The sequence below is a fragment of the Dipodomys ordii genome, unplaced genomic scaffold (assembly GCF_000151885.1).
Source record: "Dipodomys ordii isolate 6190 unplaced genomic scaffold, Dord_2.0 Scaffold93, whole genome shotgun sequence".
In the NCBI taxonomy this organism is placed as follows: domain Eukaryota; kingdom Metazoa; phylum Chordata; class Mammalia; order Rodentia; family Heteromyidae; genus Dipodomys; species Dipodomys ordii.
The window spans coordinates 2,838,772-2,858,772 of record NW_012267309.1 but is presented as its reverse complement, the minus strand read 5'-3'; the positions used below and the strand labels follow the sequence as shown (position 1 = coordinate 2,858,772).

General features: G+C 44.0%; 1 protein-coding gene across 1 annotated transcript in view; it reads right to left on the bottom strand.

Moving 5' to 3' along the window:
- Positions 1–300: 300 nt before the first annotated feature.
- Positions 301–20,001, bottom strand: part of Ippk (inositol 1,3,4,5,6-pentakisphosphate 2-kinase) — a 53,725-nt gene continuing 34,024 nt past the window's right edge. Inside the window, exons 10-13 of the mRNA XM_013026380.1 lie at positions 18,395–18,545; positions 17,561–17,663; positions 5,508–5,587; positions 301–1,455 (exon numbers count right to left, since the gene is read on the bottom strand). Coding sequence (XP_012881834.1) covers positions 1,230–1,455; positions 5,508–5,587; positions 17,561–17,663; positions 18,395–18,545 — 560 coding nt within the window. The 3' untranslated portion in view covers positions 301–1,229. The remainder of the gene's footprint in view (positions 1,456–5,507; positions 5,588–17,560; positions 17,664–18,394; positions 18,546–20,001) is intronic.

The following is a 20,001-nucleotide window of genomic DNA, read 5'->3' as shown; positions in this document are numbered from 1 at the left end:
ACAACTGGCTTGATTCAAACAAATGTAATTCTCAAGTTATCACAAAATTTCCCACAAAAAAATTAATCAGCAAAATATTTTCCTCATTTTTCATGTAGCATTTTCATACAATTTCATGGTTTCACTTATGTTACAATAAGCCTTCATTAGTCCCTCAAAACAATGATATAAATAATCAGTCTGTACAAGCTACCATAGAATAAAAAATGAAGCCAAGATTCCCAATGATTTCATAGCAGCCAGGCACACTTTCGGTGACCCCCTCCCCCGCCATCCCCCCCCCTCCCCCCAGTGGCGCCAGCTAGGAGCCTTCAGCGGCCTGCTGGAAACAGCAAGGCCCTGGGCCACACACTCCACATGCCTCCAGGCAAACCGAGAGAACAATGTGGCCTGGGAGGAAAGGAAACCTCAATTCCTCAACCACCCAAGACCCTAGAGTGCCAGGAAAATTCTGGGCTATCAGGCAGGCCCATCACACCCACCCCAGAGCCACAGCAGCAAGTTACAGCTATGCTTCCAGCTTCCACAGCAGCAATTTCAGGCAGGGAAGACACCTTTTCTCCCCTACAGTGAAGATAAAATCCTGAAGCCAAAACAAAAGCCATGCTCGTGTGAGTCGTGTCAATCCCAACCCGACTCCCTGGCTGACCCTTCTCGGAGCTGAGGGCTTCGGTACCTCCACAGGGACCCTGAGTCTAGACTACTCAGAACTGATATCCTCACTAATCCCTGGTCATTCTGACAGCAGGGAATCACCTAAAGCCTGTGTTGATGTGTGGCTTGCACTGAAAAAGTGACCAGTAACAGCCTGGCAAGTTCCAGTAGTTTCCATGTTTTCTCAGAAGTCCAAACTATCAGATGCTCGTGACAATTCAAGTTTTCTACATCAGGAGTCTGGTAGTAGGAGATCCAAACCTTGGGGCTTACACTAAGGCTTTTCGCATGAGAATTCGACCTGAGCCCTGGCCAGAAGGAAGAACAACTCCCCAGGATGTCTTCCCAGGGCTTAACGGACACTTCCATCTTCAGAATGCAGGAGGCTTCTTGGGACACAGCACCGTGTCCTACATTCCTTGTCCTGGAAGATGTTTCTAGTGCTCTCCAATTCTGTGTCTCCAACAAGAGTTAAAAACAAAAGTATTCACAGCCAAAAGTCACCTACCACGATAGAAAATAGCTCTTATCTTTCAACCTTCACGTTCCAGTTCAGAGACACTGCAGGAAAAAAGTTAGACCTTATGTAGAACTAATGTGCAGTCTTCACTTTCCTTGAACCTGGTCGATACCACAGCATCATCTTTGGCATGCACAGTCTTTGTGTAATAGCTGACTATCTTGCTGTCCAGTTTATACTGGTGAGGAATGCTCTCATAGGGCTTGAGGTCGAGGTCCAGCACAGACACAGAGAAGGCCAGCCGGGACCGCGATGAGGCGACGACGGGCCTCTGATCAGAGCTGCAAGTAACAACAGCAATTTCAGCACACACAGGCCCCACAAATCGCCTCATCCCAGCTCACAAAGAGCACCCATTCTGTGTCTGTCTGCATCCTGGTTTTGTCTGTGCCAGCTATACGTACGCACTAGCACATGGAGCTTCTGCCAGGTACATGCCTGCCACGACACGGGCCAGCACACCAGGAAAGAGGGTTACAGAACAGGAAGATGGAAAAGCCATTAGGCAGAATGCGTGAGTGATATTCCCCACACCCCAGTGGTCTTAAGCAAATGCTGCAAAAAAAATCACTTTATCATGAGCCAAGCATTACAAAGCCTAAGACAAAGTAAAAAAAAAAAAAAAAAGTAGATCAGGTTATCCAGCAGCCAAGTGGATGAATGTGGAGAACAGACTTCTCTTTATGTGCCTTTCCCATGTCTGGGAAGAAATGCAAACTCCTTTATGCTTTCCACATTTGGAGAGAGATCTGGTTTCATGTTTTACTCTTATATCTTCAGTGTTCTGTTTTTCAGAGCAAGCTTTTGTGGCTTTTTTCAGAAGTCTGAACCATCACTTGTACTTAAAAATCACTTTCAGAATCACAAGTCTGGTACCAAGATTGCTACGTGCCCTACTTTGCTCAGAGGACTCAACATATATAGTCAGCACAAAATGAAGTCCAAGAGAAGTGTTCTGGGATCTGGGTATAATGTTGCAGGCCTGTTATCCCAGCACTTGAGGCTGAGGTAGGAGGATCAAAAGTTCAAGGCTAGCCTGAGCTAAATGAACATAATTTGCACCTATCAGGCCTTGAGTCTCATTGCTCAGTTACTGAAAATTGCTAAACTGTACAGTCCTGGGGATCCAGTTAGCTGGGCTGAAATAGTCCACATGACTAGGACAAGGACTCTGTAGCTTAAAGGACATCTCAATTTCTCAGGTCACAAGCAGCACCAAAATGACACAAACTGAGACATGAAGGATCTTGTAAGAATCTGGGGAGGGTCTGCCTGTGGTCAGCCACAAGCTCCACATGAGACAAGGCCAGCAGCTAGCGTACACCAGCCTGTCACACCACAATGCTTGTCTGCACCTGCTGCCCTGAGATTAAGCAGGGACTCCCAGGGACACGGGTGTCCCTCTAGTAGCTTCAGACACAAGCAGAGATAATCTATCTGCAGGGGAGCTGCTGTCCTTGCCTGGATGGACAACCCTTCTCCAGAGCACTGACCAGCTGGGAGGGTGGCCAGGGGGACAAGCAGACAAGCCAAAGCTGCAGCCACTGCCCCAGCTGTGTTTGGAACAGGAAATCAAGAGGAGCTGAAGGATTTAGGAACAGGTGAACAGCTCTCCTGGTGGTTCCAAAATCCCCAAACACCTGCGGCAACACGAAAGTAGACTTAAGACTTTCTTAATTACGAAAGGAAGAAATAGCATTGGTGAAGCCTTTAAGTGGTATAAGCTTATTATTGTACTCAGCCTGTCAGCTGTAAATTAAAATTTAAGGATCTAGATTCAGCCTTGGGTTTACTCCGCATCTCATAAATGCAAAGATGACTAAATTGGTCTGTGGGTTCCCCAAGTGTCACACTCCAGGCCAGGTACAGACAACACAAGCATCTGTTCCAGCCTTGTAGATTTTCTCTGGGGAGAAGCCATAGGTAGGCGCAAAGCCCCTTCCCTCAGCCACCACCCAGAACCGCTGAAGCCCCTTCTACCAGATGCATGTATGCAGCAGTGGGATGTCTTCAAGGGTCCTTTCCACTTTGCAAGGCCTCTGAGAGCCTCTGGCTCTCAGCCCATCACCACAGCATGGTCCCTACTCTGGCCTGGAGACTGGAGCATAGCAGGTGAGGCACCTTAACAGGGCAAGGCCCACTCTTCCTCTTCAAAACCCTCTGCAGAATTTCCAGAATCCATCCCTCTTCAACTATGTCACCGACTTCTAAACTTTCATAAGGTTAACTTCTCCCAAATAGATCTGGGAGATGGTTCTGGTTCATATTTAAAGTTAATATGTACATTTTTGAAACAGTTACATTTTAACATTAAGATTAATGAGAATGGAGATCCATTCTTAAGTGTTTCACACATATGGATTTAAGCTTTGCTTTGTCCTTACTAAGTTTTTGCCTATCTTTAAATATACTTCATTGTTATCAGTTCAATTTTATCCTAAAATTAACTCCTGAGCCTGGCAGAATGAAATGTTAAAGGACAAAATGGGAATAGCAAATTATAACTGAATAAGCAGGGAGGAGTTGGCGCCGGGGGGGGGGGGGGGGGGGAAGGAAGAAAGTGGGAAAACAAGGGAAGGGGTAACAATGCTCGACAAGAACTGTACTCATTGCCTTACTCATGTAACGGTAACCCCTATGTACAGCATCGTTACAATAAAATTAAATTAAAAAAATAATTGAATAAGCAAATGGCAGCACCCCAATCCAACCACTTCCTAACTTTGCACAGTCTGTTTGTCCCATCAGAATCCTGCTGCGTGTGCTTTCCTGTACCGGCACCGCAGCCTCTGAGACTGCAGAGCAGGAGTTCCTGGAAGCCAGAGGGCCATCAACACTCCTGGGGGAGACGCACACCAGGTGGCTCTTTTCCCTCATCTTGCCAACTTCACAAAGGCAAAAGGGGCAGTCAGTCCAGTTGGGCCAATCCATTGTTCTTGACTATACAACTATTTCTGTCAAGTCTGAGCCACTGTTGGTCTTTCCCTATTTTTTTAAGTGTAAACCTTAAAGGACAGACAGAGTGTTTTGTGAGCAGGGTGATTCCAGTCTCTCCAGCCCAATACAAGAAGCTCACATGGCTAAGAACCTTTGACATGGACTCTCCTCCCCATTCAGCAAGTGGCAGTTTCCACACTCTGGCTCAGGGTACGATGGGAAGGAGCTCAGCCCTCGTGTCTCCACAAGTGACACACATGAAGGGCATGATCAGCATCTGTCTTTGGGGGACCTTGGACATCCAGGCAGACTTTGGCAGTAAAGTCTCTCAACTAGTCCTGGTGTGAGCACCCTGCATTCAAGCACCTGCCATTTCCCAGCTGCATCCCTGGCCAGGTAGGTTAAAGGATAGTATCTTCATGGTGACTCTCATCTAACACAGTAGCTTTTGCAGCTGAGGGAGGCCTAGTACCTAAGCACGGGGGATAACTAGAGTTTTCAACTAAATCAATCACCTGTGTGCTGGAGTTATGCCCTGTAAATGTTCCTCAGAGAGGAGCTGTGGCTCAAGTGGTAAACGACAAAAGGTAAGGGACAGCACCAAGGGCCTGAGTTCAAGGCCAAATACTGGCACAAAAATGTTCCTCAGCTTGTCACATGAAAGAAGACAGGCCTCATGGGAACAATTTAGCTCAAAACCATCAGAAAAATGGGCAGGCATTAGCTAGTGACCAACGAAGATGTGAGAAGAATACAGAACATCCCAGAGGACCATGTGTGGGGTAGGTATCTCTGGTGAACAATAAGGAAGCTGTCTGACCACAATGGGCTCAACCTGAGTTCCTGGAAAGGCAAGGAAGGAGACTGCAGAAAGCAACAACCCTCAGTGAGGGAGGCTGCAAGCATGCCAAGTAAGCCACTTAGTCAGGACAGGAGGCAAACAATGGAGGTAATATTTAAAGGGTTTAGCCGTGATGGTGACAGAAAAGTCAGCACATCCCAGTGAGCTAGTAAAAGACTAGAAGGACCCACACGGAGCTCTGCCACTTCAGAGTTAGGAGCTTCGGCTGGAGTGGATGCAGGTTCTGTGAAAGGATTCTTCCACTTCACCCGTACTACTTTGTTATTTAAAAAAAAAAAAATTCTCCACAAGAGTCTAAATTACAAGTTTTTAGAGAACAGGCTTTACGCCCCATGAGGGCTGGGTCTATAGGCCTGGGGGTAAAGTATGAGGCCCTGGTTTGATCCCCAGGTCCCCAAAATAAAACCACATGGTACCACATAGCCCAGAATGTGCTGGTCCTGCCAATCAGGGTTTCTAAATGTGGGGAGCCTCCTTGTCCTATTACTCCATACACTGTCACCCAAGGACAGGTGTCACGCACACCCACCTCACCTTGTATCCTGCAGACAGGGGGAGAGCGCGATCATGATAGAGCAGTCCTTGGCAGTCATGGCAACTCGGTACTGCTGCACCTGTGGGGAAGGACACATCATCTCCTGATCATATGCCGCCACCAAAAACAACCTTCCCAACAGTCAAGTGTGGCAGTCCGTTCTTGTGATGCAATCTGGGATAAGGTTATGAGACTGGCTGACATGGAGCAAGGGTGTTTGTTTGTTGTTGTTTTAATGGCAGGGGAGGGGGTCCTCTCCTGTGGCAATGCCCATCACACCCACCCTGCGCTCTGCCCTCACAGTGCAAGCAGTACAGGGAATCCAATTTCAGCCCTGAAACTGAAGACTTGTCATCAGCAAGGTACTATAGTCTGTCTTTAGAAAAGCAAGCAGGGGGTTGCTTTAGCTCTCCAGTACCTTGGCCACACTAAGAGGATGGAGCAAGCTTCATGCAAACCTTCTAGAAATTAGGCATGCAGTGGTCAGTTCAGGGGACACCAGTTCTAACCACCATGGTTCACTGGAGACAACTGAATCACCTGCAGGTCCCACTGTACAGACAAGAAAATTAGACACAAAGAGTAACTTGGCCAATGGCAGGGCTGACCCCAAGCCAGGAGCCAGGGCTCAAAGTCTGAGCTCTTCTACAGCATGGTATAGACATATGAGGATCTGCGCTGGACTTATAGCAACACTTGCCAGGACCCACAACAAGCACATGCCACAAGCACATAGGGAGAGCCAAAGGGAAAGTCACCTCTGCAGCACACATTTCCTTTCCTTCTTTGGGCTTTGATATAACACACACACACACACACACACACACACACACACACACACTCTACTAGGACTTGAACTCAGAGCCTGGGCGGTGTCCCTAAGCTTTCCTGCTCTGGCTAGTTTCAAACCATAATCCTCTGAGCTCAAGCTCCTGAGTAGCTAGGATCACAGGCATGAGCCACCAGCACCTGGCTTTCATTTAGATAGTTTTAGATTGGATAGGCCTCCACATGTACAATGGGATCATACCTCCTGGGACGACACACCCACAACCTCGGGGAAAAAGGACAGAAGTAGCTCCAAGCACACACACATCAGGCAGCCTGCTGCTCCTGGGCCGAAGAAACTGATCTGCAGTAGGGAACATGCAACTCCCACCCACTTAGCAAAGACATTCTTTTATATGATACACATACAAACCCAGTAAAAAAAAAAAAAAGGGCTAAATACAAAAAGCATGTAACATGGGCTGGTAACATGGTAGAGCGCTTGCCTTGCATGCCTGAGGCCCTGGGTTCGATTCCTCAGCACCACATAAGCAAAAAGAAAAAAGCCGGAGTGGTGCTGTGGCTCAAGTGGTAAAGCGCTCGCCTTGAGCTGAAGAGCTGAGGGACAGTGCCCGGGCCCAGAGTTCAGGCCCCACGACTGGACCAAAAAAAAAAAAACATGCAACAGCCAGGCACCTGTGGCTCATGCCTATAATCCTAGCTATTAGGCCGCTGAGATCGGAGGATTGCAGTTCAAAGCCAGCTCATGCAGGAAAGTCTCTGAGACTCTTATCTCCCAACTAATCACCAGAAAACTGGAAGTGGTGCTGTGGTTCTAGTGGTAGAGTGCTCGCCTTGAGCTGAAGAGCTGAGGGACAGTGCCCAGGCCCAGAGTTCAAGCCCCACAACCAACAAAAAACAAAACAACAACCAAAAAAACCCCAGGTAACATTCAGCATGTTTTTAGTGTACCTTCTAACCAACATATAAACCAAAAGCTACAGAAGACTCATTCTTAAAAACTAAAGGCCTTTTATATATTACTAATCCAAAGGACAAAGACAAGTGAAACGCAAGAAGAAAATATGTATAACATAAAACAAACATTAAGACTATCAAAAGTTAAAAAGATCAATACATTTATCTGTTTTGTTTGGTTTGTTTTGAGACAGGGTCTTACATGGTCTCTTCTGGCCTCAAATTAATGGTTTTCTGCCTCAGCTTTCCAAATGCTAGGATTTAGGTATATCCAACCATGCCTGGCTTAACATGTTAGAGATCAATATGGAAAAAGAAAACTATGTATATAAGTAGTTAAACAAATTAATATAAATTTCATGCATATTTTATATACCAAAGTTATACATACATAGACATAATTATAACAGTGAAATATTTTCCTCCTTTCAAATGGGTAAATTTTTGTCTCAAGACAAAAAAATGAAGTGGTAGGATTTTCACTGAGTAATGCTGGCATAGGTAGTTGGACCAACTAAAGAAATAGAACAAAATATCAAGAAATCTGCTTAAAGGCAGCGCTAACAAGACAGGGAGGGTGGATTTTTCCAAGAAAGGGGTAGGAAAATTCTGGAGGCTTGGCTGAAGAACAGTTTGAACCAACCTGCAGGGCAAACAGAACAGGACCATCATGGACCTCTTTTGAGTTAGTTCCCCAAATGCAGCCCCTTTAAGATGAAAGGTGAGCCAAAGTTGACAGGTCCTCCAGGACCCTGGATCTTCACTTGGAAGACATCAATCATCTAAAGTGGATTCAAGTGACTCCAGCTTGCTAGTGCTTTCCAGTCCTCTTGGCAGCAGCTGCCTGAAATCCCTTCGGGAAAAAGGTAGGATCCTAGATCTCAAGTTCTTTCTAAAGCAATCATGCAAATGCAATTTCTGGCATCCAAGCAAAAATATGCAAGCATAAGAAGACAGGATGACATGATGAAAGCCAGCAAAACAAGAAGAAGAGAACAACAGGGGCCTGGAGGATATGAAAATCTGTACTTTCCACTCGATTCTGCAGAGGACTGAAAAAAAAATTTAAAACAATCCAGAATAGTAGAAAAAAATAAAAAGATTACACACAGGACTCCAACTGCTGGAGTGCCAGATACACATGCTCAAAGAATTCAAGACAAAACAACTTTAGAAGAGAACTGGAAACTATAAAAATGGACCACTGAGTAGAAGGAAGATTTTGTTAATCTTTCTGAAGCCAAATCTGTTATTCAGGATCTGCTCTTTTTATATGTTATACATATCGCTTTATTTTACCTAACTTACTGGTTGACTGTGGAAGAGACTGGGACTTCTTTGAGTTACTCTAGGGTATGTAAAATAGTGTCTTTAAGGCTGTTCCTAGCCTTGATCTACTCCATTTTGTAAAGCAATAGTTTCAACCTAAACTACTCCATTTTGAATATATTTTGAGTAGAAGTGCCAAAACACAATTACTTTACATCTTATTTCTATAGGTAAACTACCACCATCTGTCAGCATACCATAAGACACAAACTTATCATTTATTTGTGCCAATAACCAATATATCAGCAGATATATTAAGTCTTATCAGAAATTCTCAGCCTATAAACTTAACTAAACACACCAGCCCAATGATTTACATAACTCCCTCACCTGAGACATATAAAGGAGGGACACCTAGCACTGGGACACAGCAGCACACACTCATCTGGCCACCGTAGGACTATCCAGTGTTTGTGTGATCTATGCTTTGTCAACTCTGTCCCAGGGACTTTAGCTCAGCTCCATACCCTGCTTGACATGACCTGGACTCAGCTCTGCCCTTGAAGCGCCGGAGGCACACTGCCTTCTGACATCACTCATCCTCAACAGCTCTGTTCCTTATTAGCATCTGATATGACACCTGCAGGGGCTCAGCTGCATCCACTCTCAGCTCTTGCCCTGGGCAAGGCCTCTGTGAACCCTCCCTGGCCATCCTGCAAACTTTATATTATTGTGATACATAATGTGTGATCTGAGATTAATATTAGTAACTAATTGGAATAAAGAACCTGTGTTGTTATGTAACCTCAGAAGTTCTTGGCAAATTAACATCAACAAAATTGACACTGTGTCAATTAATAAAATCTGATATTGTGGACAGAGTCAATGTTTCTGACATAGCTCACTGTTAACTGTATTTCTATTAAGGTACTAGCTGACAAATGGACCATCCTTGGCACTCTTAAGGAGTAATGCAGTAAAGACAGCATGTTTAAGAAAACTACTTCTCTAGCCCTTTGAGACACCGTTTACTCTCACTTCACATATGCCAACATCTTAAAAAGACCAAGTAACAGTTTATTGAAATTAAACTTAAAATATAATTAAAAACAGATAAAGCATATCACATTAAATGGTGCTTCAATGAGCTCAAAATTCTTGACAAAATTCCCGTTAAGGCTATTCACTTCATTATTCCTATTAGCAACTATAAGAGCCTTCTAGTTTTTTGTCAGTCATGGGGCCTCAACTCTGGGCCTGGGTGCTGTCCCTCAGCTCTTTAGCTCAAGGCTAGCATTCTACCACTTGACCCACAGGGCCATTTTCAATTTTTTCTGCTTATGTGGTGCTGAGAAATCGAACCCAGGGCCTCATGCATGAGAGGCATGCATTCTACCAATAAGCCACCTTCCCAGCCTCACTTCCAGTTCTTTTTGTTTTGTTTTTCTTCCTAGTGTCAGTATTTATGGCTTGAACTCAGGGCCTCACAATTTTGATTGGCTTTTTTTTTTTAATCAAAGCTGGAGCTCTACCACTTGAGCCACAGCTCAACTTCCTAGCTTTTTGATGGTTTATTGGAGATTAAGAATCTCTTGGATTTGTCCGCGTGGGCTAGTTTCAAACTGGGATCCTCAGATCTCAGTCTCCTGAGAAGCTAGGTTATAGCTGTGAGCCACCAGCATCCAGCAAAAGCAATTGGGTACTACATGAGCCAGCAATCAAATCAGGCCTCCCACATTGCTGGTGAGAATGCTACTACTAAACCAATGATCCATCCAGTTTTGGTCTTGTTTTTCTTACTGCTTTGAGGGCTTCTTTTTCTTCATTCTGGAATAATAAATAACTGAACCCTACTACTGAGGTTAATTTATAGAGTCCCTATTTTGTAATTCTTACGTTTCATAGATAATAATCAAAATGCTAACAATAGAAATTATGAAAATGTAAACCCTTGTTTATATGGATCCCTTCAGTTGTTCCTTGGAATAATTGCATGACATAGAAGAGAACGTTATTTTGCTGTTCCAGTTGGGGAACCTGAGTTATAGAATCTTTTGCAAGACTGGATGATAGGCAAGATGTGGGAGACTAAATCTGAGCATGAACAGCCTGGTTCCATAACAAGTCATTGTACTCCAATACAGTTTGCCATTCAAATACATTAAAATGTAATGACAATATAAAGACCATAGGATTTAGAATTAAACATTACAGTGCTGTGATTTTTAAAACAAAAACATACAAAAATCAGTATTACAACCTCAAGAGTTAGATTTAAAACGCAGATTAGAAAGAAAAACTTGAAAATAAGATATCTGAGTAGAAAGGATAATTTCACCAAATATAAACAAGACTGACAAAGGCCAACTAGTAATTTCTTCTTGAGTATTACAGCTGGGCTGCCTGGGAAGGATGTTGCCCTAGGATGGTGGGAATCAGCCTGCAGAGGAGGCAGCTGGCTGCTGTGGTTGGAAGCATCTGCCACAGCTTCTTCAGAGGCGTTAGTAATTCCACATGACCCATTCCAGAGTTAGAATGCAAATGTCATTTAGGGAGTATAACATAACTACCGGAACTACAGTTCTAAACTTAAAGGCAATCATTTAGGGGCAGAGACCAAAACAGAGTAAGGAGATGAAAAAAGAAAAGAAAAGCTGAAGAGAATTGCTAAGCTGAAAGACAGGCCAAACACAAATACCCAGAATGAAACATGCAAAGGAAAACAGCTGTAAAATGGAAAAAAAAAAAAGAGTACAGACATGGGGAATAAAGAGAATGTGTCTAACATATGTGTGAGTAAAGTCTAGGAAAGAGGAAATGGGCAAAACTCAAACCTTGCAATGTACGGCTCAAAAGGTAAGGGAATTCCCCAATACTACCCATTTTTGTCACCACTCCCAAAAGAACCAAAATGAAAACTTTTAGCGGGAAACTGGCAAGGCAGAGCTGTCAAACAAGCAAATACCAACATGAGTGTTGCTTCTAGGAGCAAGCTACAGGGTAAAGGATATAAACCTCAGACTTCTGCCTCTGGAGGAGAGCATTCCTTCTAGAAATCTATTCAAGAATTCCCTCAGATGATGAAAATATGAGCTCACAACCACAAAGCACCAAACACCCAATCAAAGCAACATAGATGCCGGTGGCTCACGCCGGTAATCGTAGCTTCTCAGGAGGCTAAGATCTGAGGATCTTGGTTCAAAGCCAGCCGGGGCAGGAAAGGCTGTGAGACTCTTATCTCTAGTAAACCACTAGAAAACTGAAGTGGCACTGTGGCTCAAGCAGTAGAGCGCTCGCCTTGAGCTGAAGAGTGCAGGGACAGCGCCCAGGCCCAGAGTTCAAGCCCCATGACCGACCAAAAAAAAAAAAAAAGCAACATACATGAGTTGGCCAAAATGGTATTTTTTTCATTTCACATTTTAAAACAATTTTTTTCTACCAGTGCTAGGACTTGAACTCAGGGCCCCACATTCAGCTTTTTCACTCACAATTGGCATCTACCACTTGAACCATATCTCCACTTCCAGCTTTTTGTTAATTAGCTGGAGCTAAGAATCTCACGGACTTTTGTCTGTGCTGGTTTCAAACCAGCTTCCTTGAGTGGCCAGGATTTAAAGACATGAGCCATTGACACCTGGTTTACTTCCCAGTTTTTATTTTATCTAAGTCACATATAGAATAACTATTCATAAACTGCTTAAAGACATAAAAGATGTTAACAGGGATAAGTAACAAGAAGCTACCAAAAACACCAAAGTAATGTGAAAATGAACCACACAGAACTTTCAGGAATTAAAATTAAAAATGTAACCACTGAAGGAAAAAAGGGAACCAGTGAAACAGCAGATTAGACACAGCTAAAGAAGGAAGTAGTAAACTGGAAAACTGAGCAGAAAAACAAAACTTCCAATGTAACACCAAGATGAACTATATGAAAGGGCAGTTAAAATGTGGAAAAGAAAATAGTCTGCTACACTACAGAAAATAGTGGCTGGGTGCCAGTGGCTCATGCCTGTAATCCTAGCTACTCAGGAGGCTGAGATCTGAGGATCACGGTTCAAGGCCTACCTGGGCAGGAAAGTCCCTGAAACTCTTATTTCCAATAAACCAGAAAACTGGAAATGGCACTGTGACTCAAGTGGTAGAGCGTTCACCTTGAACTGAAGAGCTGAGGGACAGCACCCAGGCCCATGACCGACAAATAAAGAAAAAAGAAAAGAAAACACAATAATGTACAAGAAAAAATATTAGAGAATTTTCCAGAACAAAAGTCACAAATCTACAAGTAGAAAAAGTACAACATAAGCAAAATGAATAAGAACAAGACAACTAATTACACTGAACTGAACATCAAATGATAAGTCTAATAGCAGTCAGAGAAAAAAAAGAGTTCCATCACCCTCTGGGCATAGACGCTTTAACAGGGGCTGTCTCTCAACAGTAACAACCACAGTCACAAGATGTACAGAATGTTTAAATTTCAGAAGCGGGAAAGAAGGGGGGAATCAATTCCTTTTCTATATCTGGGGGGAAAAAAACAAAACTTGTTCTGAGAAAAAAGTAACTTCCAAAAGATATTCTTCAGGAAGAAAACTAACATAATTATAGACAAGTCAGACAACTTTGGTGAAATGAGCTACCTCCTAATGATACAAACTACTGAATAATATACAAAGAAAGATTCCAACCCCAACCAGCAGTTAAGAGTTGCTAAAAGAAATCAAAAAGGTTCTAATAATAGTGCTGTATGCCTACACTCCCAGCTACTTAAGAGGCTGAGGCAAGAGAAATCTAAGTTTGAAACTAGCTTGGGCAACGTGTGAAACTCTGACTCAAAAAAAACCAACAACAAACCATAACGTTATCATTGGAGCAATATGTATACATGTATATACATACACACACACACAAACACACTGTAGAACAACACCAATCATAACAGCCAAAGAAAATGAAAACCTAACCCAAATAAATGTCTATCAACTGATGAGAAGATAATATATGTTTAAGTCTAGAAATGGGATACTGAGCCAATAAAAGGGGGGAGAAAGTACTGATATATGCTCCAAATCTTATCAGTGAAATTTGAAAGTCTTAGGCTAGCCAGACAAAAATACTCCATATTGAATATCCTATTCATAAGCAAAAGTTGGAGTCAACAAGTCTCTTTTAGAGATAGATAGTAGACCAGCAGTTACTTAGGGCTGAGGGAAATGGAGACAAAATGGAATGATAAGTAAAGAGTATGAGCTGGTTAGTTGTTTCCAGTTCCTGTTTTGTTTACTTGGCAGCAAGGAGGTTTGAACTTTGGGCCTTGTACTTGCCAGAGAGGTGCTTTGCCACAAGAACCACTCCCTTACTCTCCTTTAGTTATTTTTCCAGATAAAGTTTTATATTTTTTGCCCATGCAGCATCGGATGCAATCCACCTACTTGGGCCTCCCAAGTAGAGGGGGATGATGGCACCAGCCATCACGTCTAGCCCAGCTATGTTTTTGGGTTTTTTTGCTGAAGTAGTCACATCTCCTAAAATTGCATGTGGGGAAAGTTGCACATATCTGTAAATACAGTTAAAAAAAATGAACTTTTACACTTGGAGTTAATTGTATGTCATGGAAATAATATCTTAATAAATCTTTTATAGATAGTTGATCATGTATGGAATGTCAAATAAATCTCAATATATCTATTCCAGATTAAAAAGGACTGGGGACATGGCTCAAGTTGTAGAGCTCTTGCCTAGCAAGCACAAGGCCCTGAGCTCAAGAATCAGTTGAAAGGAAGGAAGAAAGAGAGCAAGTGAGCAAAGAGAGCAAAGGGTGAGGAGAGGGAAAGGAAAGAGAGGGTAGGGGAGGAAAGGGATGGGAGGAGAGGGGAGGGACAGGCATAGTAGTTCATATAACTGTAGCTATTTGGGAGTAGAACATCAGGGGGACTGAGGTTCAAGGCCAACTCAGGCAGTTTAGTAATTAGTAAATTAGTAAAACTACACCTTCTCCCCAACTAATAGCCAAGTGTGGCAGTATGCTCCTAACATCCCAGTTTCACCAAAGGCAAAAAATGGAGGATCAGGAACTATAGCAGCCCTAGCAAAAATGTGAGACTTTATTCTATTTAAAATGCAACTAAAGAGCCAGATTCTGGTGGCTTACTCCTTGATCCTAACAACTCAGGAAGCTGAGATCTGAGGATCATGGTTCAAGGCCAGCCCAGGCAGGAAAGCTCATGAGACTCTAATCTTAAATTAGCTTGCAAAAATGCTGGAAATGGAGCTGTGGCTCAAGTGACAGAGTACTTACTTTGAGCAGAAAAGCTCAGGAACAGTGCCCAAACCCGAGTTCAAGCCCCACTACCAGCAGAAGAGAAGAGAAGAGGGGAGGGGAGGGGAGGGCAGGGGAGGGGAGAGGGAAGGGAGGGGAGGAGGAAGGGAGGGAGGGCAGGAGGAAGGGAGGGAGGACAGGAGAAGGGGAAAGGGAAAGGAGGAAGGGAGGGAGGGAGGGGAGGGGAGGGGATGGAAGGGGTGGGGAGGGGAGGGAAGGGAAAAGAACTAAGATATGGCTCAAGTGGTGGAGTGCCTACCTTGTTAAGTTCAAACTCTAGTACTACCAAGAAAAAAGATAAAGGGAAAAGACCAGAGGACTAAAGGTATCAGGCAATGGTGGACCAAACATGGAGATCAATCTAGACAAACATCTTTATAAATAGAAATAGCTTGGGGTGGCTTCAATGAAGACCACTAATCTATTGTGCACAGGCCCAGGGTTCTAACCTCAGCACCACTAGAAAGGAAATTCAAGAAAGAGACAAAAACATCAAATAATAACTACATGTATGCTGGAAAGGAAATTCAAGAAAGAGACAAAAACATCAAATAATAACTACATGTATGCTGGAAGAGACAATTAGAATTAAAACATACAAGTCCCTTATTGTATGGGAGCCAAGGTGACAAAAATTAACATTAGGCTCTATACAGGGCCAAATTGGACAAGCAGGAACTCAAAGGACAGAAACAGCCAAGTTAAGCAACAGAGATCAGTCCCTTCAGGGAGAGGGCACAAACCCAGCCCCTTACTATTTCTATGACTGAAGTTTTCCTGGGACACAACAGTGCTGTAGATGGTTCCTTCCACAGCAGTAATGAGATAGAAACAGGCACATATAGCCTGAGTCACTTGTGGCTGGCCTTCCCAGAAAGCTGTACCAGCCTTCTGCTGACCCTACTCCAGGCTCTGCACAACAGAAGATAGAGATTCTTAGACTGAGATCTTAGGATTGATGTTCAAAGTAAGCCTAGGCAGAAAAGTCCATAAGACCCTTATCTCCAACTAATCACCAAAAAGCAAAGTGAGCCAGTCGCCAGTGGCTTACACCTGTTATCCTAGCTGCTCAGGAGAGTGAGATCTGAGGATCACAGTTTGAAGCCAGTCCAGGCAGAAAAGTGGCTTGAAGTCTTCCTGTGTTGGACTATGAGTGCTTGCTCTTTTTCTCCTTTAAGGACATGGGTTGAGGTAGTTGAATGTGAAGAAGTTGGTTATGAAACTATCTCAGGGCTCAGGACCCTGCTGTCTTGGTACATCTAGCTATCTATCATGTGGATAGCTAGGATTACAGACATGAGCCCCCAAGAGCCCGCCACCAGTTAGTTTTAGATAGCAGTGTGATGACTTGCTTTAGTCTGAAATTACACTTTTTCCTATGAGGTTTCAAAATTGAAATGAAACTTAAAAATAATCCATGTTTATCTAGATTTAAAAATATCGAAAAACATAGATGCAAGGAATGTGGCTTAGTGGTACAGTGCTTGCCTAGCACTCATGAGGCCCTGGGTTCAATTCCTTGGTATCACATGAACACAAAAATAATTTAAAAATTAAAAAACAAAGCAGGATACTTACACACACACACACAATACTAAAATATATATAAAGGAACTGAAGTCCTATTTCCTCTGTTGTAGAAAAAGAAAAGCTACCTTTTTTTCCTAAGTCACTGTAGCCAAGTTACAGACATTACAAGGAAGCCTCCTCTGCTGTACCCTGACCCAGAGGTTACACTGTGGATTTCTGGAGCCTGAAAAAGTGCCACTCTGCACCACATCCTACCTACGATGCAGTCTGGGCCTCTGAAGTATATCTCAGGCTCCACAAGGCCTCTCGGCCCTCAAACCACTAGCAACATTAGGGTTCTTTCCCCAGAGGGAAGGACAGACAGCTAATAGGACAGACAAGACCCAGGACCACCACGGGCAGTTGAGAAGGGAGGCACCTCATTCCCTGAGAACAACGCTTCTTCACTGTTTTAATGTTTTGCAAAACCTCTGTGGCCTAATAAAGTGTGTAACATTTCAAAAAGGCATACAACAAAACAGTGCGACAATATAAAATACCAACGTATTGTTAAAAAGAAATCAATTCCATAAAAACACTCACTAACACCTCAGACAGCACTGACCATCAGCACATCCTGAGATGTTTGCAAATGTGGTAGGAGGAGGCAGCATAGGTCCTGCCCATCCCAGAGTGGTACCACCCTCACCATGAAAGAAAACACTCAATTTCAGGTGGAAGTCAATGATAATAGGATATAAGTTTCTTCCTAGCTATATACATGGAACCCTGAATTTCCCAATGTTCACAGAAGTGGAAAGGACAGGGTCCAATGGTCCCTTGTCTGGGCCAAACTATGACCTCAGGTCTGAGGAAGCAGGCAGCCAACACACAGACAGCAGTGGGACCCAGACCCTTGGCCAGAGCCTCAAGAAGGCCAACTATGCCCATTCTAAAGCTTCTGAGAAGGATGCAGACACAGGGCCAGGGTCCCAAGCAGCTGAATTCTCCACTTCCTACCTGTATGGGTCAAGGGAAACCCTCCTTGGACATTATATATACCCTACCTACCCCAGCCCATCTAGGGAGAACTGAGACCTCTGGTCTCTTAGATCCCCAAGTTTTCTTCTGTCACCATCAGGGGTAGGAGCAGGGAAGGCCTGAGTAAGGGCCAAGAGCCAACAGAGCACCAAGTCCCGCTCTGCTCACCTTTGTTAATGCGAAGGCCACGGACCCGTCATCCTCAGTGGACAGATCAAGCAGTTTCTGGTAAAATGCTTTGTCATAAGGCCCATCTATTTGTAATGATTTTCTGAAGAAGAAAACACCAAAAACAAAACCATAATAAAACAGGATGACAAAGCTGCCTGGTTTAAGATGCTAACTTGATCTAAATCACGACAGCTTTTAGTTGCTTTTTTCTGAAACAGGGTCTCATTATGTAACCTAGGCAGACTTTAAACCCAAGATCCAAAGGACACCTAATAGATTTACTGTTCCCTCATATTATCTTCATTATCCGCAGCATCAAAGCATTAAACAGAATCCAGCAAGACTGGGGCACATGGAGCATGTAGGCCGAGTCTCCTGCTGTTCAACGAAGAAACAGGAACACAGCCCAATAATAAGAAAGGATCCAGCCCCTTGAAACTGCAGAGGTGTGTGTCCCAGAGGCACCTAGTGCAGGCCTAGGGCCAGAGGCTCAGATGACAGGGAAGATGAAAGCAGCTAAACCAGTGTACATGGGGCAGAGATGAGTCAACACTGCCCTCTACAGGCTGGCCTTGACTGAAGATTTTTGGAACTCGGTTCCCAGACATTTTCTTCTACAAATGAGTAAATGACCACAAATCTCAGACTCCAGGGCCCCCAGGCACTGCATTTACAACTGGGTCTTGGAGCTGGGACACGGAAAGAGGTGATGTGCATAAACCTTCTGTTGCCAAATGCAGGGGCTCTTGTTCTGTTCTGGAATTGGAGCAACTTGGGCCCCAGCCCATCCTCAAGTCTCCCTCATGCTGGCCTCCACTAACACCAGCTCACCTCTGCTCAGGAAACTCCTCCAGGTACTGCTCAACTCGGTTGTACAGAGGGTAGAGTCCTTCGATGTCCAGCTGGTCCAACATCTGCACCTGGAGGGTTTTGTACAGAAGACAGCCCTTCGGTAACCCCGAGCGCTCTGGGGCGTTTTTTCCTACCAAGAACATCAGGGGAAAACGAGAGCAGGTTTATTATCAAAGACTGAAGACTTGCGGGGGGGAGGGTAGACATAGGCTGGCACAGACCAGAAGGCTCATCTGGGATTGCCTGCCAGGTGACTCAGGCGAGGACTAGGTGCTGACGGCAGACACTGTGTCCGTCTCAGAGCTGTGGGGTTGGAATACACTCAGAAGCCCTGGACACACCAGGCCATGAATACAAGAGAGGTGAGGAACTCAAGCATTTCACTCTTTTCTGTGATCTCCAACCGTATCTCTCTTCTTACAACTCCACAAGCCCCGGAAGACACTTTATAATCAAGTTTAGACATATCTTCATTCTAAATAAGACAAAGCCCAGAACTACAGAAGATCAGACTGACAGCCTCAAATCTCTAAAACCAAAACAAAGACAACTAGGACTGCCTCCAGAGTTGAGCCATGAGCCCATGCTAAGAAAGGCAAGCCCTGACTGCTGCAGGACAAGCTTAGAACAGCTTTGACCACTGTCAAAGCCACCAACAAGGACCCATTGTTAATGTGAAGGCCACGGACCTGCCATCCTCAGTGGACAGATCAAGCAGCTTCTGGTAAAACGCTTTGTCATAAGGCCCATCGATTTGTAATGATATTCTGAAGAAGAAGAAAGCACCAAAAACAAAACCATAATAAAACAGGATGACAAAGCTGCTATGTATGAAAGCCACCTGAGCTGAGAGAGGCCACATCCTGGACCATGTCCTGTCCTTGGAGCAATCATCTCTAGAAATGGAGCAACTACACACAAAATCAGAATAGGGAACATCATGCAGGGAACAGCGGCAGCCATCTGCAGGCTACTGTAGGCCTGCACTCAGGCACCCTGGCAGAATGTGCTTAGCCATGCAGGAGGCAGACAAATGTAAAGCAAACTCACCTAATGAGGGCATGTGCCAAAAGTTACTGGACCCCCATGCAGTGAATACCTACCACACAGTAAATAAAAGGTGGAGGAAAAAAAACCGCATTTGCTGATAGATTTATGCTACTTAAGGAAAACACACCGGTTATTAACAGCATATGAGGGTGATCGTACTATTTTAAATATTGCATAACCATGGGCTATGCTTGCTTTTAAATAGGCATTAGGAAGGTCTTTCTAGACACATTCTGCAGCTAGGTGCCCAGGCTATGGGTTTAGCTTTAACAAAAATCTCTGACACAATAACTTTTGTCAGAAGAAAAAAAAACAAGCCGCCAAATTCACCTGTAGTAAGAAAAGTTCTAGCCTGGAGGACAGCCATGAAGACAAAACCTGGAGGATTTCTATGATCATGAGCCACTTTCAAACTCAAGGGTTTCTGTGGTGCCCCACATCCTAATGAGACATTAGGACACATGGCAGTGGTGGGGCTAATCTGGTACCTCATTTTGTGAGGAAGGCAAGTAGGACCCACAGGCCCTATGAATCTA